The sequence below is a fragment of the Sciurus vulgaris genome (assembly GCF_902686455.1).
Source record: "Sciurus vulgaris genome assembly, chromosome: 17".
Lineage (NCBI taxonomy): Eukaryota > Metazoa > Chordata > Mammalia > Rodentia > Sciuridae > Sciurus > Sciurus vulgaris.
This window is the reverse complement of record NC_136478.1, coordinates 12,125,122-12,144,953: the sequence shown is the minus strand read 5'-3', so window position 1 is coordinate 12,144,953 and position 19,832 is coordinate 12,125,122. Positions and strand designations below refer to the sequence as shown.

Here is a 19,832-nt window from a genome sequence, read left to right as displayed (position 1 = left end):
GCCACTTCTATTCAACATCGTTCTTGAAACACTAGTCGCAGCAATTAGACAGACTAAAGAAATTAAAGGGATACGAATAGGAAAAGAGGAACTTAAGCTGTCACTATTTGCTGATGACATGAGTATTTAGAGGATCCAAAAAACTCCTCCAGAAAACTTCTAGACCTCATCAATGGATTCAGCAAAATAGGAGGCTATAAAATCAACACACATAAACCTAAAGCATTTTTATACATAAGCGATGAAACATCTGAAAGGGAAATGAGGAAAGCAACTCCATTCTCAATAGCCTCAAAAAAATAAAATACTTGGGAATCAATCTAACCAAAGAGGTAAAAGATCTCTACAATGAAAAACAATGAAGAAAGAAATCGAGGAAGACCTTAGAAGATGGAAAGATCTCCCATGTTCTTGGATAGGCAGAATTAATATTATCAAAATGGCCACAATTCCAAAGGATACAGATTTAATGCAATTCCAATTAAAATCCCTATGACATTTCTCATAGAAACAGAAAAAGCAATCATGAAATTCATCTGGAAGAACAAAAGACCCAGAATAGCCAAAGCAATCCTGGGCAGGAAGAGTGATGCAGGAGGTATCACTATACCAGATCTTAAACACTACTATAGAGCAATAGTAAAAAAAATGGCATGGTACTGGCACCAAAATAGACAGGTAGACCAATGGTACAGGACAGAAGACACAGACACATACTCACATAACTACAGTAACTCATACTAGACAAAGTGTCAAAACGTTACAATGGAAAAAAGATAGCCTCTTCAACAAATGATGCTGGGAAAACTGGAAATCCATATGCAGTAAAATAAAACTAAACCCCTATCTTTTACCCTATACAAAACTCAACTCAAAATGGATCAAGAATCTAGGAATTAGACCTGAGACCCTTCACCAAATAGAAGAAAAAGTAGGCCCGAATCTCCATCACATTGGCTTAGGACCAGACTTCCTTAACAAGACCCCCATAGTGCAAGAAATAAAAGCAGGAATCAATAAATGGGATAGATTCAAACTAAAGTTTTTTCTCAGCACAGGAAACAATAATGTGAAAAGAGAGCTACTGAGTGGGAGAAAATCTTTTCTACACACACTTCAGACAGAGCACTCATCTCCAAAGTTTATAAAGAACTTAAAAAACTTTACACTCAAAATACAAAGAACCCAATCAATAAATGGCCTAAGGAAATGGGCAGATACTTCACAGAAGAAGATATACAGGTGATCAACAAATATATGAAAAAGTGCTCAGCATCCCTGGTAATTCGAGAAATGCAAATTAATTAAAACCACCCTAAGATTTCATCTAACTCCAATTAGAATGGCTATTATCAAGAACACAAGCAATAATGAGTGTTGACGTGGATGTAGGGAAAAAGGCACACTCATACATTGCTGGTGGAGTTGCAAATTGATGCAGCCACTCTGGAAAGTAATGTGGAGATTCCTTAGAAAGCTTGGAATGGACCCACCATTTGACCCAGCTATCCTGCTCCTCAATTTAAACCCAAAGGACTTAACATCAGCATACTACAGTGATGCAGCCACATCAATGTTCATAGCAGCTCAATTCACAATAGCTAGACTGTGGAACCAACCTAGATGCCCTTCAACTGATGAATGGATAAAGAAACTGGTACATATACACAATGGAATATTACTCAGCCATAAAGAAGAATAAAATTATGGCATTTGCTGGTGAATGGATGAAGCTGGAAAATATGCTAAGTGAAATAGGCCAAGCCCAAAAAACCAAAGGTCGAATGTTTTCTCTGATAAGTGCATGACAATATATAACGATGGGCAGTGATGGGGGGGAGAGAAGAATGAAGGAACTTTGGATGGTGTAGAGGAAAAAGGGGTGGGAGAGAGTGGGGATGGAAGAACAGTAGAATGAAACAGACAGTATTACCCTATATATCTGTATGATTATATGAATGGCATGAACATACATTGTGTTCAACCATAGAAATGAAAAGTTGTACCCCATTTGTGTATAAGGAATCAAAATGTGTCTGTAAAAATAAAAAATATTTTAATTTAAAAAAATAAATAAAAAGCAACAAAATACGAACTGAGGATGCTCAATGTTAAAGCACCCCTGGGTTCAATTCCCACTGTTGCCCCCCCCCCCCCCCAAAAAAGGAATAAAGTTTCTATATTACTGTGAACACTGTTCTAGGTCAAAATTGCATTGTTAGCTTAGTAGCTAGATGATACTCATGGTAAGACCTTTGGATGGTCTTTGATATCTGAGTGCTCACTTTCAGCTGTGGCAGACAACTTAAATTCTTAGGAGATGAAGGATGTAGAAGCAGAATGTTTAACTGCTAAGGTTAATTTTGGTAAATATTTTTGCTAAAATGTTATACTGTTTAAGCCTAGATTTTCCTGCCTATAGTTATTTCATTTTGTTTTTACAGTGCTGGAGCCTAAAGCTTGCTAAACAAGACTCTACCACTGAACTACATTCCCAACCCTTCTGCCCATAGTTAGAATCTGTGCAAATTATAATTAAGCTTGAGCTTCTCCTTGGTGATGTGACACTTTTGGTGTCCTTCCATGATTCTCCTAATAGAAATTGGAGGCATGATAGAAAATAGGGAAGGAAAAAGTAAAATCTATAATACCAGAGGAGGTTGAGAAGTTGTCATAATACAAGAAACTCTGTCTTCATCCTCAATCTCCCAACATCCGTTCCACCCCCGTCCCAATGTATCTTTGTTCTAGAGTGAGGTCAGGTCTTTTCTTTGGAAGAGATTAGAGATTACACTCTTCTGGTTGTTTTTACTTAATGCTGTTGCAGATTGGACATGAAGAAAAATGAATTCTGACCCTAGCTTTATTATGCGAATAATGTCACTGGGACAACATAGTGCCATCTCTCAGATTTCAGAGCCACCAAATGAAGGTTTACTGTGTACCCTTTCACTTCATAAATGGTTTAAAAATTATGGGAGAAAAAAAATACCTGAAAGGGGTCTGAGATCCCAACAACACAGGCAAAGAATCAAGTACCATTTTTTCACATTTTGTTATCCACCTGTGTCCTTAGACATAATCTTCATCTCTGCTGTGGAGTTGAGCAAAGTTTAGAACTATGACTTTTCTTTCATTGTTTCTGCCTACTAATTTGGAAATAAGATTGTGAACAGAGACCATGAATCTCTGGGTAGAAAGCTTTATATGGGATTAGGGTCAGCTCTTGCAGTATTGTCCTTTTTCCTGGCGCATGCCTATTAATACTAGGTAATACTTGACAAATCAGGCTACATTAGCCTGCAAATTATGCTGTCATGAATAGAAATGACTCAAGTTTTGTGAATATTGGATATTCAGCTCCAGAATCTGTGACTTGAACTTTGATAGACTCTTGTCTGTTCTAGCTCTGATATATGATCTGAAGGTTCCCCGTTGGGACTTCCAGACAGGTAGGCAGTTACGCACATCTCCTCTCTATGACCGGCTGGATGCACAAGGAGCCAGATGGATGGAGAAACATGGATTTGAGAGGCCAAAGTACTTTGTTCCACCTGACAAAGGCAAGAAGTCTCATTTTTGTTATTTTTTTTCAAGTGGCAATTAGTAAAACTTATTTTTAGCCAGGCATGGTGGCATATGCCTGTAATCTCAGCGACTGGAGAGGCTGAGGCAGAAGGATCACAAGTTCAAAGCCAGCCTCAGCAACTTAATGAGGCCCTAAGCAATTTAGTGAGACCCTGTCTTAAAATAAAACACAAAAAGGGCTGGGGATGGGGCTCAGTGGTTAAGCACCCCTGTGTTCAATCTCTTGTACCCCCTCCCCCCCAAAAAAATACAATCTTATTTGTAAACCTTATGTGTAAACCTAGAATGTGTTCTTGGAAGAATAAATAATGAATTCCTGCTAGGCTACACCAGACTATATAGGAAAAGTCCCCAGTGTAAATCCCTGACTATTCTCTTCACCTTTTGTTTTTTTCTCTTCCACAGACCTCCTTGCATTGGAACAGAGCAAGACTTTCTACAAGCCAGACTGGTTTGACATTGTGGAGGCTGAAGTCAAGTGCTGTAAGGAAGCAGTGTGTGTTATCGACATGTCCTCTTTCACAAAGTTTGAGATAACAGTAAGTATTCACGAACCAAAATAAAAGATGGGGAAACTTGTCTTATTTATTGAATGCTCCTGTTTTTGATGTTACTTCAAAACTAATTATTTAAGAACTCTGGCATATTGTAGTGTTTTATCTGTATTATCTCATTTTTATGAATCTTTAGCTCCTTGTGTCTAGTTTTTAATTTGCCTAAAGTGGCTCATTTATCTTAAGACTCAGTAGCTAGCTAGCTTTGTCTGGAGCGCCTTACAGTAGAGTAAATCTGCAAATGCTATCACATGGGTACTGGCTTATTGAATTTTCTCAGCAAGGTGCAGTGCTGGTCAGCCATGCTACCAGCCAGCGCTCTTGAGCTCACTTTCCCTGCTTCCTTCTCTGCCCTGCAGTCCACTGGGGATCAGGCACTAGAAATTCTACAGTACCTCTTCTCCAATGACCTGGATGTGCCCGTGGGCCACATCGTACATACTGGCATGCTCAACGAGGGGGGAGGATATGAAAATGACTGTAGCATCGCACGCCTGAACAAGCGCAGGTGAGATTATTACCATTTCACTCTGTTCTTCCAACAAGCTGATCCCTTAGGGTTTCTGTAGCAGAGTACTTGATGTACTTTTCCTGGGACTAAAAACCCATTTAATGCTGGGTGTGGTAGCACACTCCTGTAATCTCAGCGGCTCAGGATGCTAAGGCAGAAGGATTGAAAGTTCAAAGCCAGCCTCAGTGACTTAGCAAGACCCTAAGCAACTTACCAAGACCTTGTCTTCAAAAGGGCTAAAAAATAAAAAGGGCTTGGGACGTAGCTGAGTAGTTATCACCCCTGGGTTCAATCCCTATTAAAATAAATAAATAAATAAAATAAAAAGGACTGGGGAGCTGTGGATATAGCTCTCAGTGGCCCTGGGTACAACCCCTGGTACCAAAAAATATATAATAAAAATTTTTTAAAAACCTATTTCATAAACTTATGATCTTTTCACAAATTTTCTGTAATCTGCTTTCTCCCTTGCTGATTTTTCACTTTAGGGTTGACCATGGGTTTGTGAAATGGTTTATGAGATGGTAGTGCAGCCCTTCCTTTTCTGTCACTCCAGTCCAGGTTTTAACCCCTCTCCCCTTGCCTCTGTGACTTCTGCCCCACTACTGTTATTTACTCTCCCAGACCCTCTTTCTCAGTTTGTCACTAGCAGCAAATATAATTAAATGCTTGCTACCAGGTTAACAAACTACCATTTCTTAAACTCATGGTCAGCCCTAAACAGAAATAATTCAGAGGGGGGGAAGAAAAAAATACCAGATTATAGAAAATAGTTGTAGAAGTTAGATGGCCTATTGGGAAAAGATGCCTGATGTTAGGACGTCTGTATAACTTCTTGACACTAACAAGAAGCTTGAATTTTCTATTTTGTCATTTTTGTGGTTTATCCCATAATGATGCTGCAAGCCTTTCCTGAAAGTTAAAGGATCATTTCCCAGTATTCTTAGTGGGTTTTTGGAACTAGAGAACTTTAATGCTTCCTGAGCTTTTTATGCTACCTGGTTTTAATCATCTTGGGGTCTCATTTTCAGTTTCTTCATGATCTCTCCAACCGACCAGCAGGTCCACTGTTGGGCCTGGCTTAAGAAACACATGCCGAAAGACAACAACCTGCTGCTGGAGGATGTCACCTGGAAATACACTGGTAATGGGACCTAAGAGGGTCAGCCAAATGAGAAAAAGCCAACTGATCCAAATGTCTTCCATATTTGCCGCCTTTGGACTCTTAGAGACTTTCTGGTCATAGAAAGTTGATCTGATACCTCCCTACTTTATTTATTTTCTATTTAAATAGTTGTTGGATGAATAACTTACAAATTTTGTATTTATTATTACATAATATGTTCTTCAAATTTTCACCTTTTTTTCAAATGGGTAGTGTTTTTAAGAATGACTTAATTTCTTGATTCTTTCTCAGCAGTTTTGTCGGGGGACCAGCCCTTCCTATAATCATCTCCTTTCAGGTTTTAACCCCTCCCACGTTGCCCCCCATGTGACTCCTGCCCCTTTACCTGCCAGTGTTCACTCTCCCAGGCCCTCATTCTCAGTTTGTCATTAGTAGCAAATATGATTGACTTCTTGCTATGAGGCTGGCAACCTGCAGATTCTTACAGAACAAAAGTTGCATAGCTGATGTGTAATTAGCATAACTTAAGCTCAGAGTGGGTGCACAGCTCTTTTCCAGGTACTGATTTGGAACTGGGGCTTTTTCCATCTTGTAGCTACACTGGGAAGACAGAGAATGGGAATTATGCAGAGGGCTAAGTGTCCCTTTGGCTGGGACTTGGTCTTACATACCGATCTCACTGTAGAGGAGATTAGAATGTTGTCTTCCTATAAAACAGAGTACACATATGACTAGGCTTTCATGCGGCACTGTCATGTTGCCATAATGGGGGTGTTTGACATCCATTCCTGGATTGCCTAAGCAAAGGAACACTTTTGTGGTTCTACCAGCCAGGCTAGGCCACAATTGGCAGTTCTAGAACAAACCTTTTGCATTGGTCAGCTGTTCACCTGGAGAGGCTGGACATCTTTCTTTCTTTCTTTTCCGTGCAGCTCTCAACCTAATTGGTCCTCGAGCTGTAGATGTGCTGTCTGAATTGTCCTATGCCCCCATGACTCCAGACCACTTCCCAACTCTCTTTTGCAAGGTATGTGCAAATAAAGTTTTGTTTTTCAAATGAGCAGAGATTATTTTCTTTCACAGTAGTGGCAGATAACATTCTTATCATGGCATTAACACCTACAAAGTGTTCTGAGCTTTATTAAGCAAACAAAATGACCATGTCTTTATTTTACTGGGGATTACGCCCAGGGACACTTTACCACATCTTATATCCCGAGTTTCCTTTCTTTTTTTAAATTTTGGTATAGAGTATTGCTAAGTTGCCCAGGTAGGCCTTGAAATTGGAATCCTCCTGCCTCAGCCTTCCACGTTGCTGGGATTATAGGTGTGCATCACCACGTTTGGCTACAGTTTTACTTTTCACCTTTAGTTGGCATCCACCCTCTTATTGAGTTTTCCTTCTTATGCAAGGTAGTGAAAACATAGAAAACTGTGTTTTATCCACCAGCAGACCCCACACAGTGCCCTCTCTGCTGCTTGAAGAAATAACCCATGTGCCTGTATCTGGGGAGTGCTGAATCATGGCAGACTTCCTATAGAAGTAGTTTGCATTAATGCTGTCTGAGATGTAACACATTCCTTTATTGGACAATGATTGAATTGGTGGCCCTCCTAGGTAACTGAGCTGCTGACCTAGCATACTTTAAAAATTAGAAGCTTATCTCTGATCCAGAGTAGCACACAAATTGTATTCTGTAGGCATCAGACATTGTCTTTTGTGGCAGGTGCCAGAATTTATCTCAAGTCCCCAAGAAAAGACACTTGTCTAGTCTTCAGGTACTCCTGACTAACCCAAGTCTTTAATTTTTCTTTTTTCTTTTTTTTTGGTACCAGGGATTGAACCCAGGGGCTTTAAGCACTGAGCTACATCCCCAGTCCTTTTTTATATTTTTATTTAGAGACAGGGTCTCTCTCAATTGCTTAGAACCTCACTAAGTTGCTGAGACTGACTTTGAACTTGAGATCCTCCTGCCTCAGCCTCCCAAGCCACTGGGATCGTAGGCATGCACCACCGCTCTTGGAAAACCCAAATCTTTGCCAGGACTTGGTAAAGAGAGATATTTCATGCTTGTCAAAGACTGCTGTCACTTCCCTAAATGGTCATGGCTAAAACTCCAGAAATGGTGATATTCATGAAAGAGGTGTTGTAAAGGCTATGCTTTATTTTCAGGATAAAATGCTTTCCTTAACTGTGTCTACATTAGAGTTAAAACAGAGGGTACAGTGCTAATAAAAGCGTTCCCTTGAGGCATTCACTCCCTTGTCAAACTTGCGTGGTGCCCTCTTATACTGACTGCTGCCTTTGTCTCTGCAGGAAATGAGCGTGGGCTATGCAAATGGGATCCGGGTGATGAGCATGACCCACACAGGAGAGCCGGGATTCATGCTTTATATCCCCATAGAGGTGAGAGGGCTCAGTTGATTTCTTTTCCCAGGAACACTGGGAGAAGTGCTGGCTTTCCCAAAGCTCCTGAACATTGGCAGGTTTGAAAAGCTGTATCTTATTGGGACTTGGGAATTGAGGTTGGCTGCATGGAAGATACTTTATGATTTCCAAGTTAATTTATTTGAATAGTTAATACAGTCATGGTTTAAAATAACCTTTAAAATTAAATATATGTGAAATATATAAAACTGATTGGCGCTATCTAACCAGTTCTCACCAACCACAACCAATGTATTAGTATTAATTTTTTTCAATGTCATTGCAGATTTTTTGCATATGCAAGCAAATTTAAAAATGGAGTTCTTAGTCTTCCCTTCCCCATTTTTATTTTGTTTTTGTTTTTGGTGGTGCTGGGACTCAAACTCAGGACCTCATACATGCTAAGCAACCACTCTACCACTGAGCTATATCCAGCCCTTTTTCTTTTTTCTTTCTTTCTTTTCTTTTCTTTAAGACAGGGCTTTGCTAAGATGCTGAGGCCAGCCTTGAACTTGCAAACCTCCTGCCTCAGCCTCCCCAGTAGCTGGGATTATAGGTATGCACTGCCACATTCCACTCTTAGCCCCCTTTTAAAAACACAAATGAAAGCATACTATTCATTTGGCTGTTTTCCACTTAACAGTTTATCTTCTAGATCTTTCCATATCAGTACCCTAAAGAGAAAGAGCTTCCTTTTTTTTTTTTTTTAACAATGACACAGTATATCTTGTTTTATAGTTGAATTATAATTTACTTAACTAGACTAGCACTTATAGACATTTGTGGTATTTCCAGTCTTTAGCTATTATTAAAATTTCTGTGGTATGTAACAGTGTCTTTTTTCCTTATTATCTCTTGTCAAACCTGAGGATTCTGCCAGCCTACTAGGGGCAAAATAATTCGTCAGTACATTTCTAATTTCCCTTTGGCTTTTCAAAACCCATTTCCAGCCAAGTAGAAGCCAGTCTATCGGGCCCAACTTGTCCTCTACCCTGTTGCTTGGCCTTGGACATCTACTCTGCTCCTTTTCCTCTTGCTAGTCTTGGAACATCCCATGTAGGCCTCTGCTTCTCCCTTGGGCCCTTTACACTTAACTCTTCTCCCTCCTTTGGCATGTCTTGCCCTGGACAGATACCCACAAGCTCACAGCCTCCCCTCCTTCAGGTCTTATTCACATGCCACCTCTCACTGAGACCTACTGCAGGTTGCTGTTCTCCCTATCCTTCCCTTTTTTCTCCATAGCACTTATCACTGTCTAATAAAATATATTTGATTTTATTCATCAGACTATCCTGCTAACTTTTCTATTCCTGTCACCTAGAGGAGTACTTGGCCCATAGTAAGTGCTCACTTGAATGTTTCATCAATGAGTTCTTCTACTTATGTCCTGTCCATTTTTCTTTTGGATTATCGATCTTTTTAAATCAGTTTGTAGGCATTCTTTCTGTGTCAAACAGCCCTTGGTGTTGAGTTGCAAATTTTTTTCCAGCTTATTTGATTTGTGGTGTTCTGGCAGCACTGGGTAACAAATCCAGGATCTTACACATGCTAGGCAAGCAGTCTACCACTGAGCTATATCCCCAGCCCTCCATTTTCATTTTGCCACATAGGAGGGTTTTTGAAATTTTGTTATGACAGAAAATGTTACATTTAAATTTCAAAAAATTTAAAAACTTATTTACTTGAATTCATCAATCTTTTCTTTCCGGAGTTTGATTCATTTTAGAAAGGACCTTCCCAATCTAAGGTAATATATATTTTTGTTGTTTCTTGCAGTGAAAAACTGGAGAAAAAAAACAATTTCTGTTTCCTTGTTTTCTTCTGGGGGCAGGGATATTGCTCAGTAGCAGAGTGGTAGAGTAATTGCCTACTATGTGTAAAGCCCTGGGTTCAAACCCCGGTACTACAAAAACAGCCAAGAATGGTGGAATGTGCCTGTAGTTCCAGCTGTGTGGGAAGCTGAGGCAGAAGAATTAACTTTGAGGCCAGCCTGGGCAACTTAGTCTGTCTCAAAAACAAACAAGAAACATTCTATTGCCATTTTTTTGGGTTGTATTACATTTCTGAAGCGAGAATTGACATTCGTATGATGTAGTGGATCTGGCAATCCAAGACACTTAGTATGTCTTGTATGTTTTATTCAGGTTCTTTGGTGTCCCTCAAAGGTATTTTGAAGTTTTCTTTATTCAGTTCTTCAATATTTTGTTTCTGCTGCTACGGTGAATGGGTAGGGTGTCTTTGTTCCATGATACTCTTTTTTTTTTTTTTTTTTTTTTTTGTTGTAGATGGACAGCATGCCTTTCTTTTATTTTTATGTGGTGCTAAGGATTGAACCCAGTGCCTCATGCGTGCTAGGCAAGCACTCTGCCACTGAGCTACAGCCCCCATGATACTCTTATATGACTCATGAAAGTTGTTTTTTTTTTTTTTTTAAGTTGTTGATGGACTGATGGACCTTTATTTTATTCATTTATTTATGTGCAGTTGGGAATCGAACCCAGTGCCTCACCCATGTAGGCAAGCGCTCCACCACTGAGCCACAACCCTAGTTCCTGAAAGCTATTTTTATCTGTATGTTATTCCCCTAACATTTCCTTAGTAAATTATCTTACTGTTTATAGTTTTTAAGGTGATTCTGGGATTTCCAGTGTTAAATCTTATATAAAAATAGTAACAGTTTTTCTTTCTTCCTTCTAAGATATGCCTTATCTATGTGAAAAATTAGATGCATGCATGCACATCTAGAGTTATGGGTAAGAGCCTGGGTTTTCAGAGCTTGGGCCAGTGCGTGAGGGAATGGCAAGGGAACAAAGGCAGAACTAGGTTACAGACCATGGAGGGTGACTGGACTGTTATAGAAACAATTATAAAATTGGTTATTTACCAAATGGCGAGAGTGTTTCTATGGGTTATTTAATATTTTCTATATATTGAAATCACCTTGCATTTTAGAGAAGTGAAAGATCATCCTGCTTTTGTGAACTCTACAGTGTAGGTTGGAGTGACCCCATGTTTAATGCTGGGCTCTAGTGCCATGATTTGCTGAGGGCGAGATGTCCTAGGAGTTTTCTACAATCTCTCCCTTGTCCACTGCCATGACCTATGCAGCATCAACAAAGTATTCTTGAGTTGGGGCAACCAGAAATGGAGAGAAAAACAGACTTATTAAGGAAAGCTGGGGCCAGGTGGGACACTGCCCTCTGATGGAGGAACAGTGACCCAGAACTAGCTCCAAAAGTTTATGCTGAGTTGTCAGAGGCTTCTTTGTGCATTAAAAAGTTTGAGCTAGAAACATTTTTTTGCAGCTATCCTTTATCGTTTTTGTTTTTTTTTTTTTTTTTTTTTTTTTTTTTGCACTGTTGCAATGCTAGGAACATTCTGGTGCACCCAGGGAACCCATTGTCCTGAGATGTCTGGTAACTGTTAGTGTCAGAGCTGAGAGTCAGGGTTGATAACATCCTTGCCTTTGGCAAGGAGTATTTCACAGGCTTGGCTTTTGCCAATGCCACAGGATCAGCTGATGACCAGTGGCTCATCCGCTTTCCACAGTCCACATTAATAGACATCAACACATGTTAGACATCACCATTTCCAGACATACTCCATGTTTAATTCTGAAGATTTGCTGGTTACTAACCTTTTCTTTCTTTGTATAGTATGCTCTGCATGTATACAATGAAGTGATGAACGTTGGGCAGAAATATGGAATCCGGAATGCTGGGTATTATGCTCTTCGCAGTCTCCGAATTGAGAAGTTCTTCGCCTTCTGGGGTCAGGATTTAAATACTCTCACCACTCCCCTGGAATGTGGACGGGAGTCCTGGGTGAAATTAGAGAAGGTACGGTGTTTATCCAGACTGTCCTCTGCCACTCAGCTTCCTGAGCAGTGAAGAAGAGCTGATGTGGCTGGAGAAGTGTTAAAGCACTAGGTCAATCAGGATGTATCCTCAGAACGGAAGACTTGCCTTAAACATCTTTTAAAATACAGACAACACTGACCTCAGTGCTTTGCTCTCTAAAGGATTGGGCACTCTAGGGGAAGTTTTTCTGAGTTGATTATGGTGATTCATCAGCATGTCACAAATATTTATACAAATTAGTCATCTTATAGTCCATTATCTAACTTTTTTAAGTAATGAGTATGTTTTTCATGGAAAACCATAGTTTGGGAATGTTCCTTGAAAAATTAGTCTTCCACCTTTGAACCCCACCCAATCTCTGGTCCCCTTCTGCCAGAACAAGCACTTTGTTTCCTTTTAAGAGAGCAAAGTACAGTGCAAGAATGCTAGGGTGTTTCCCCTCCCAACTTTAACCTAGATGGTGATATACTGCACCCCCTCATCTTTTTTTTTTTTTTTTTTTTACAACATATATCTTGGCACTTCTTCCCAATAGTGCATAGATCTATTGTATTCTTTTTGAGCAATTAATAACTAACTTGCTGTGACATAAAAGCAAAAAACTTATTCTGGAAAATGAAAACTATTATAAAAGTATGCATCCGTGTAGACATGCATGAACTTTATTTTCTAAAAAAGTCTAGCAAGTTTTTTTTTTTTTTTTTTTTTTTTTTTTTTTTTTTTTTTTTGTGGTGCTGGGGATCGAACCTAGGACCTTGTGTTTGTAAGGCAAGCACTCTACCGACTGAGCTATCTCCCCAGCCCAAGCAAGTATTTTTGAATGTTGATTTTTCTAAATGTTTTTGTTCTGTGTGGTCTTGTGATCAAAACTGCTTACAAAAAAGAAAAATGTATGCTTTTATTGTTACAAAAATTCTCTGATGGTGACTTCTGTAGTGTGAATGCAGCTTTTCACATAGTGGTACTCATGCCCTTTCCCAAAACCCAACAGGAGTGGGTGAGGGTGCTACGTTCCTTTGCAGTGACACCAGGGCACCCAGGCTGCTTCGTGTTCTAAGGGTCAGAGTGTAGACAGATGTCTCAGCTTTTCTTTTCTTTTTCCAGGGCATGGATTTTATTGGTCGGGAAGCTCTGTTGCAGCAGAAACAAAATGGGGTGTATAAACGCTTCACCATGTTCATTCTGGATGACCATGACACAGACCTGGACCTCTGGCCTTGGTGGGGAGAGCCCATTTTTCGGAATGGGCAGTATGTTGGCAAAACCACCAGCAGTGCCTATAGCTATACTTTGGAGCGCCACGTATGCCTGGGCTTTGTGCACAATTTTTCTGAAGACAGTGGTGAAGAACAGGTGGTAACCGCTGATTTCATTAACCGGGGAGAATACGAAATTGACATTGCAGGCCACCGGTTCCAGGCCAAGGCTAAGCTCTACCCTGTCACTTCCCTCTTTGCCCACAAGCGCCGCAAGGATGATGTGGAGCTGAGCGACTTACATGGGAAGTAATGGCAGGGCAATCTCACCTCCTCCCTGTCATCTCATCCCAAGGAACATCATCTCAGGAGCTTCTTTCTTTCCTCTGACCCTGTCCCTCCTTACTAAACCTTTGCTTCCCATCTCTTACCTCCTTGATATACTCTTAAACTTGACCTACTTTTAAACTTTTGCTTTGCAGCCTCTCTTTCCCTTCCATCTTTTCCTCCTGTTTGCAGTCTCCCTTCCTAATACTCTGGGCTTTTCTTGCCATCCTTTCACCCTGTTCAGATTCCCATGGTGGCAGAAGTATATCTGACAGGAGGACAGAGGCAGGCTCCACTTGTGGAACTGTAAGGTGATAAATTGTGTCAGATTTCAAATTCTGTGTCTTAAAGCAAGGCAAACTGGTGTTGTACAGGCCTCAGGACAAGGCTCTTCTCCTTAGGCTATGGTTTTTTGGAGTAACTTGTTCATTTTGGTGGAGCACCTGTGTGTCTGATGTGGCTCCTGAAATAGCTTGTGCCTTTTAGGCAGATCATTCTGTTCCACTGTGCTGTGAGTTGGCACCCAATACCTCTAGCAAGAGGATGATCATCTACCTCACTGATGAGAGGCATCACATGGACATTATCTGGTCTGTAGCACAAGCAGTTAATGTGGCACTATCCTCCTTTTCCTTCCAGAACAAAATTTTCAGATCTTTGGGTCAGGGCAGCCTGCCTGTCATTTTCTTTATCCCTTGGTATTCTCGATCTCTGTGATGAGCTTGTTTTTTCTTTCCTAGAGAACACATATGCCAGTGTTTTGTTTTGTTTTCAGTGCTGGGGATTGAATCCAGGGCTTTGTGCTTGCAAGGCAAGCACTCTACCAACTGAGCTATATCCCCAGCCCTATGCCCGTGTTTTAAAGGGAAAAACTTTGTTGCCTATTGTGTTGCTTTTCCCAACTGAAAGGTTCTGACCTCAGAAGGAATACTGTCCCCAAGGACAAGTTTTCTACTGTTAAAACAATATTGCCACCAGGTGTGGTGGCACACACCTGTAATCCCAGTGGCTCAAGAGGCTGAGGTACTAAGCAACTCAGTGAGATCCTGTCTCTAAATAAAATACAAAATAGGGCTTGGGGTGTGGCTCAGTGGTTGAGTGCCTCTGAGTTCAATCCCCAGTGCCAAAAAAAAAAAAAAAAAAAGCCCTTCTTTTAGCTATTTGAACGTCAGTCATCCCATTTTTATTTTCAAGTGACTCCTAGCTCAGCTTCACATCTGCCATGTGCAGTCAGCCCACAAGCTCACCATACATTGCCTTCCCTTTAAAGCAGGGAGAAATTGGGTGGGTTATCCCAGGTGAGTGACCAAACCTTGCTGTTCATGCTGAGTTCCAGAGAATTACTAAAACTTTGTCTCCCTGGTGTGAAACAAAGCTTCACAGAGTGACCATGTGGATCCATTGAGAGTCTTCCATGAAGCTGGAGGACTGCTTTCCAACTTTTCCTTCCAGCTGTCCATCTCTCTCTGGCCTTGTACAGTGCCCCAGGATGCCTTGTACACTTTCAAGCAATGTCGATTTTCTGAAGGTGGAACTTGGATGTCACAGACTATGTAATATAGCCCCAAAACCTCACTTCCCCTTCCATGTGCACAAACTGCTATTAGAAATTTAATTCAGCTGTAGCCTCACTGTCTTGACATCTTGGAAGCATAAGTTCTGTTAATTCTATAGGTATATTAAAGGAGATCCTTTCATTTCTTTAGAGCAGCTTTAAATTCTCAGGTATCCACTTTCTCTGGCAATTCTTTGGGCTCTCTGTTACCCACTCAGACTGGCTCCTTCTAGACCATTCCTACTTGATTACTGACTTCAGTGTCCCATCTTTTTTGGGTGGAGGTGGTCTTAATTGATTTACTAAGGGAGCATATGATTAGAATTGTTTGGGACCCTCACTATTTTAGAGCAAATGTGTATTTAGCTGAGACGTGCTGCTTCTAGGAAGAGGAGCAAGGAGAACTGTTTCTGTGCTGGAGAACTAAGCAGGGAAATAGCAGTTGTTGGACTTGGGAAGGAGGAAGAGACCCTTGGCAAAGTACAGGTAATCAGCAGGGAGCCAACTGACCTACAAAGAGGGAAGTAGATGACACAGGTATCCATGTTCTTTCAAATGTTTCCACCATTCTAAAGTCTTCTTTGTAAATGAACATTTATTTGGAATCAAATCCAAAACAAATTCTTGGTTTATGCAGAGACAGTATGTGAATTTACTCTTTAACTGTTACATGTAGAAAATGTCATCATGTAAGATGTTCCAAATTGGAAAAATGTGAACTCTTTGGTTTCAAATTGGAGAATGCCATTCTATCATTCAAACAGAAATATTAGAAACATATTCGGTGTAGACTTTAAGACTTGGATTTGCTTCCGTACTTGATTTCTACCTAATAACTGTCATATTAATTTACTGTCCTTTCTAGGTAGGAGGGGAAAATCTGATGTTGTATCCAAAATTGTCAGTGACTTTTTAACTAGAGAAGTCCTTACCACCTGTTGTTGATAACACAGTCTTCCCCTTTTGAGCCAACAGGCAGTACTAATCGTGCTGGGAGTGGGTGATGGAATAGGGCAAGCCCCCAGGACTGTGCTTTGAAAAACCTCCTCCATAAATAGCAGGCATACTCCTATGACTGTGGTAAGGTGCTGATCTTTTGAGCCTTGAGTTCCCTACATGGAAAATTGTCATTGTCACTTTAAATACATCTTCTCTCTCTCGGTTCAAGCGTAGGCCTTGTAAATCTGAATTTTTTTTTTTTTTTTTTAATTTAGTCCTAATGTGAGTGCTCTGAACAGACTTTCCCTAGCATAACTGCTTTGCCTCTGGTGTCATAAACATATTAGATGTTAAAAACATTCTGGGCTCTTAAATAGTCGATAGAAGCACTAGATCTGGAGGCATGGCTGCAAATCTGTCAGGAAAAGGGATGGACAACCAAAATATCATTTTAGCGTGTCATCACCTTCTCTTGGATGGTGGTGCTATATGGATCTGCCTGTGGTGACACCTCACCCTAGGAACCAGTTAGATTTAAGGAATTGTAGACTTTAGTTTAGGTGGTGGGTACTTTTTTCTCTTTGAAATGACTGTCATCACATCTTGTGCTCTCCACATTTTCCTTTTATCTTGTCAGCAAATGGTTGTTGAATCCAAGAACAGAAAGTTTGTTGGCCTCAAAGAGCTCAGGATCCAGTATTGCAAGGTTTTTGAGTCCTAGCCCTTGAAATGTCATGCCAGGGAAATCCTGTTTCTTAGCACTACCACAGTCACTTAAATTTGCATTGGAAAGATCTCTCTGCCATGACATGGGCACTGAAGTCAGATCACCTCTACTTCAGAAAGTTTTAAGAGCAAAAAGGGACAAGAACTAACTGCTCAGCCTACTTGATATCCTTTAATCTTGCATGACAGTTACACAGTAGCACCTCATAGGCAGAACAGGCTCCAGCAGAAAACGGAACATACCACTATATTTCTAGTGTTCTTCCAGGGGTCTCTGCACCCCCAAAATGTGGGAGATTTGCATCAGGCCATAGAAACAGGGATCACTTAGCTCAGTGTTTAAACAGCCCATTTCTGTAGCAGTGGAGCCTAGCCACTTAAGTTTGGTTCTTGCCAGGAGGTGTGCCATTCCTGGTACTCTCTCCTGTACTCGCTAAGAGTTTTACCTGCTTGCATGCTTTCCTAGGCTGTTTTCTAGGCTGTTGCTTCCAAAAAAGTAAAACATGAAAAATAAATCTTCAGCTCTTATGGTGTACTACCGTGCTGTGCATGCATTTGAAATGTTAGCCTCTTTCCTCACGGTGGCAGTGGCAATATGGGAATGAATGGTAGGAGCTTTCTGAAAGTATGCTTTGCTTTCTAAGATGCCCCACAGCCTTGATTTCTGCCTGTGCTTATCCTATGGTGTATGGACACATTTGCTGACATTTGAATGTATCTACATCATCCTTAGAGAACCTGAGACAGAAGGGAATCTTCTACGGTTTTAGTACCAGGCCTGGGGGACTGTCCTGGTGGTGCAGTTGCATAAGATTGCGTTCAGAAGTGAGCTACAAGGTTTATTTTCATATGTTAGTTCTTGGCCAGGGTAGTTAACGGGGGTCCTTTATAATATCTAAAAACTCTGGTCACCATTGGCCAATACTGAATAATAACCCTCTGCCACTTTATATTTCCTTCTGCATTCTGTCCCCAACATGCCTCTCAACAAAACATAGGCACATTTTCCTTACTGGTAAAGAATGTTCATCCTGCACTTACCAGCAGGCACATGAATAAAGGATAAGCAGGTGAGTGCATGGAAATGGTAGATGAAGTAGCTTGCTCTTGAGTTCTAACCACATCTTGTGTACATGCAGTAAGTGGCAAGTGAGCTGTAGGTCTGTCTGGCAGCACCTCCTTCCCTCTGCCACCTCTTTTTCTGCTTCCACTTAAAGGTGCTGAGTTGTAAGGCCCCGATTCACGTCAGTGTGGGGCTTGCTGTTATAGTCCCTTATCACTACCAGTGCACTGTTTTTCACAAGAATGATTTTTATATGTCTTTGCCTTCTCTTTGTCCATTAGACATCACAGTTGTTCCCTGTGTAAGATTCTTACTTTTCCTGAGCAGAGTGTCTGCATCTTTTGAAGAATTACGCATTTCTTCACAGGCCATTTTTCTCACATTTAGGTGCACCTGTGTTTTAATCCTTTGCAAACATCTTCTGCCTCCTTGTTTTCCTGTGAAGGACAAAACTATAAGAGGAGGCAAGGATATTTTTAGCATGTTTCAAAACATCTATGCCAGGATTTCCTTTGCACACCAAGAACTGGAACTTGGAGCACCTCTTTCTCTGAGCCCGGTTCTAGTGCCTTACACTCCAGAATGTCAGGTGGCAGATGAAGGTTGGAAGAATGGGAGAAGGAAGGTTCATTTCAGTTTGTGGGTTCCCATCACCCCACAGTCTCTCATTCCTCCGAACAAATGGGCATGAGGTAGACAGTTCTGCAGCTCATTTCTCTGAAGAATTTTCTAGCCATGCAGTTCACATTACTCTGGTCAACTCTTGGGATGTATAACACCACTGTAACTGCAAAGTCCTGTAACTCATTTGTACTTAAGTGTGCAGTTCAGCTCAGCCCCTCTGTTCCTGTGCAGAGTTAGCACATCATCCTGAAGACACTCTAGGTGCTTGAGTAAATGGCATCTTTTCTGAAGAGTACAGGTGACTTTGGGCGCACAGGGTGATTGAGCATTTCTGCCCTCCATGAATGTGTTATTAATAGTGTGCACTGTCTTTGTAGCCAGCTGGGTTTCAACTGATTTTCTTTTCATGGTACTAGGTACATAAATGAATAAAGACATTTTGATTTCTCTTGCCATGTCCTTATATTTTCCACAAGGGACAAGCACTACATAAAACCACTAAACAAGAACTGCTGTTGGTGTGGGACACAAGGGTCTGTTCTTCCTCACATCCAAGAGAAGAACCACCTTATCCAACCATTTTTTGCATTTCTACATGAGAATCCCACAGGATCTGAAGATTTTATTACTTACATGACACACCTGCAGGCCACACACGTCAGGGAGCTGGCAGCTCTTTGTTGCTGCATTCCTTACTGCTATTGCAGTTTGTCTCCTAACCCCATGGGGCAACAGATCAAATCTCTGGGCATCTGGACTATCCTAGGCGTGGAGCCAAATCCTAATAAAATGATCGTGCTGATTGATAGATACTGATCCTGGGCCCACAGAGGTCCCCTGTAAGGGAAGCTGCTGCCTACAAGGCTGTTGTGTACCAAGGTTATCCAAACTTTTCCAGTAACAGTTCATAAGGTCAAAATAACTGCTCAGTACCACTAGGAACTTTTCAGGTATACATCCAAAGAGAAGAGAACAAAATGTTTCTAGTCATCTAGAAACATCTAGAACGACCAGCCATTCTGAAGACTTTTTTTTTTTTTTTTTTTTTTTCTCTCATTTAAAAAGGATCGATTGTCTTGTGGGAATCCCAGAAAGAGGATACCACTTGGAGGCACTGGGGCCCCTTCCTTATCCCTCCTATCAACCAACCAACCAGACAAAAAACTTTGGCTTCAGGTGGCTAAAAGCTTTTAAAAAGATAAATTGCCACTTTAGGAGATTACCAAATCCAAGGGGAAAAAATCTCAACAAAGTTAAACACTGCCCTTCTAATCTTGAGAAAGTAACTATATTTTTAAAGTGAATATACAGTACTGCCACCCAGCATATATGATG

At 40.8% G+C, this 19,832-nt stretch overlaps 1 protein-coding gene and 1 long non-coding RNA gene across 4 annotated transcripts in view; both read left to right on the top strand.

Moving 5' to 3' along the window:
* PDPR (pyruvate dehydrogenase phosphatase regulatory subunit) overlaps positions 1–15,375 on the top strand; it is a 52,947-nt gene extending 37,572 nt beyond the window's left edge. For 2 of the 3 annotated variants that reach the window (XM_079119661.1, XM_079119663.1), the window contains 8 exons: positions 3,408–3,563; positions 3,994–4,127; positions 4,502–4,650; positions 5,685–5,797; positions 6,712–6,806; positions 8,097–8,186; positions 11,864–12,046; positions 13,172–15,375. In XM_079119661.1, the coding sequence (XP_078975787.1) occupies positions 3,408–3,563; positions 3,994–4,127; positions 4,502–4,650; positions 5,685–5,797; positions 6,712–6,806; positions 8,097–8,186; positions 11,864–12,046; positions 13,172–13,576 (1,325 nt within the window). In that variant the 3' untranslated portion in view covers positions 13,577–15,375. Of the gene's footprint in view, positions 1–3,407; positions 3,564–3,993; positions 4,128–4,501; positions 4,651–5,684; positions 5,798–6,711; positions 6,807–8,096; positions 8,187–9,493; positions 9,547–11,863; positions 12,047–13,171 lie in introns of those variants that run through there. The other variant, XM_079119662.1, reaches the window with a different exon arrangement.
* The window catches only part of LOC306649059, a 208,030-nt gene that overhangs the window by 62,080 nt on the left and 126,118 nt on the right, over positions 1–19,832 (top strand). The gene's annotated exons all lie outside the window — the stretch shown is intronic.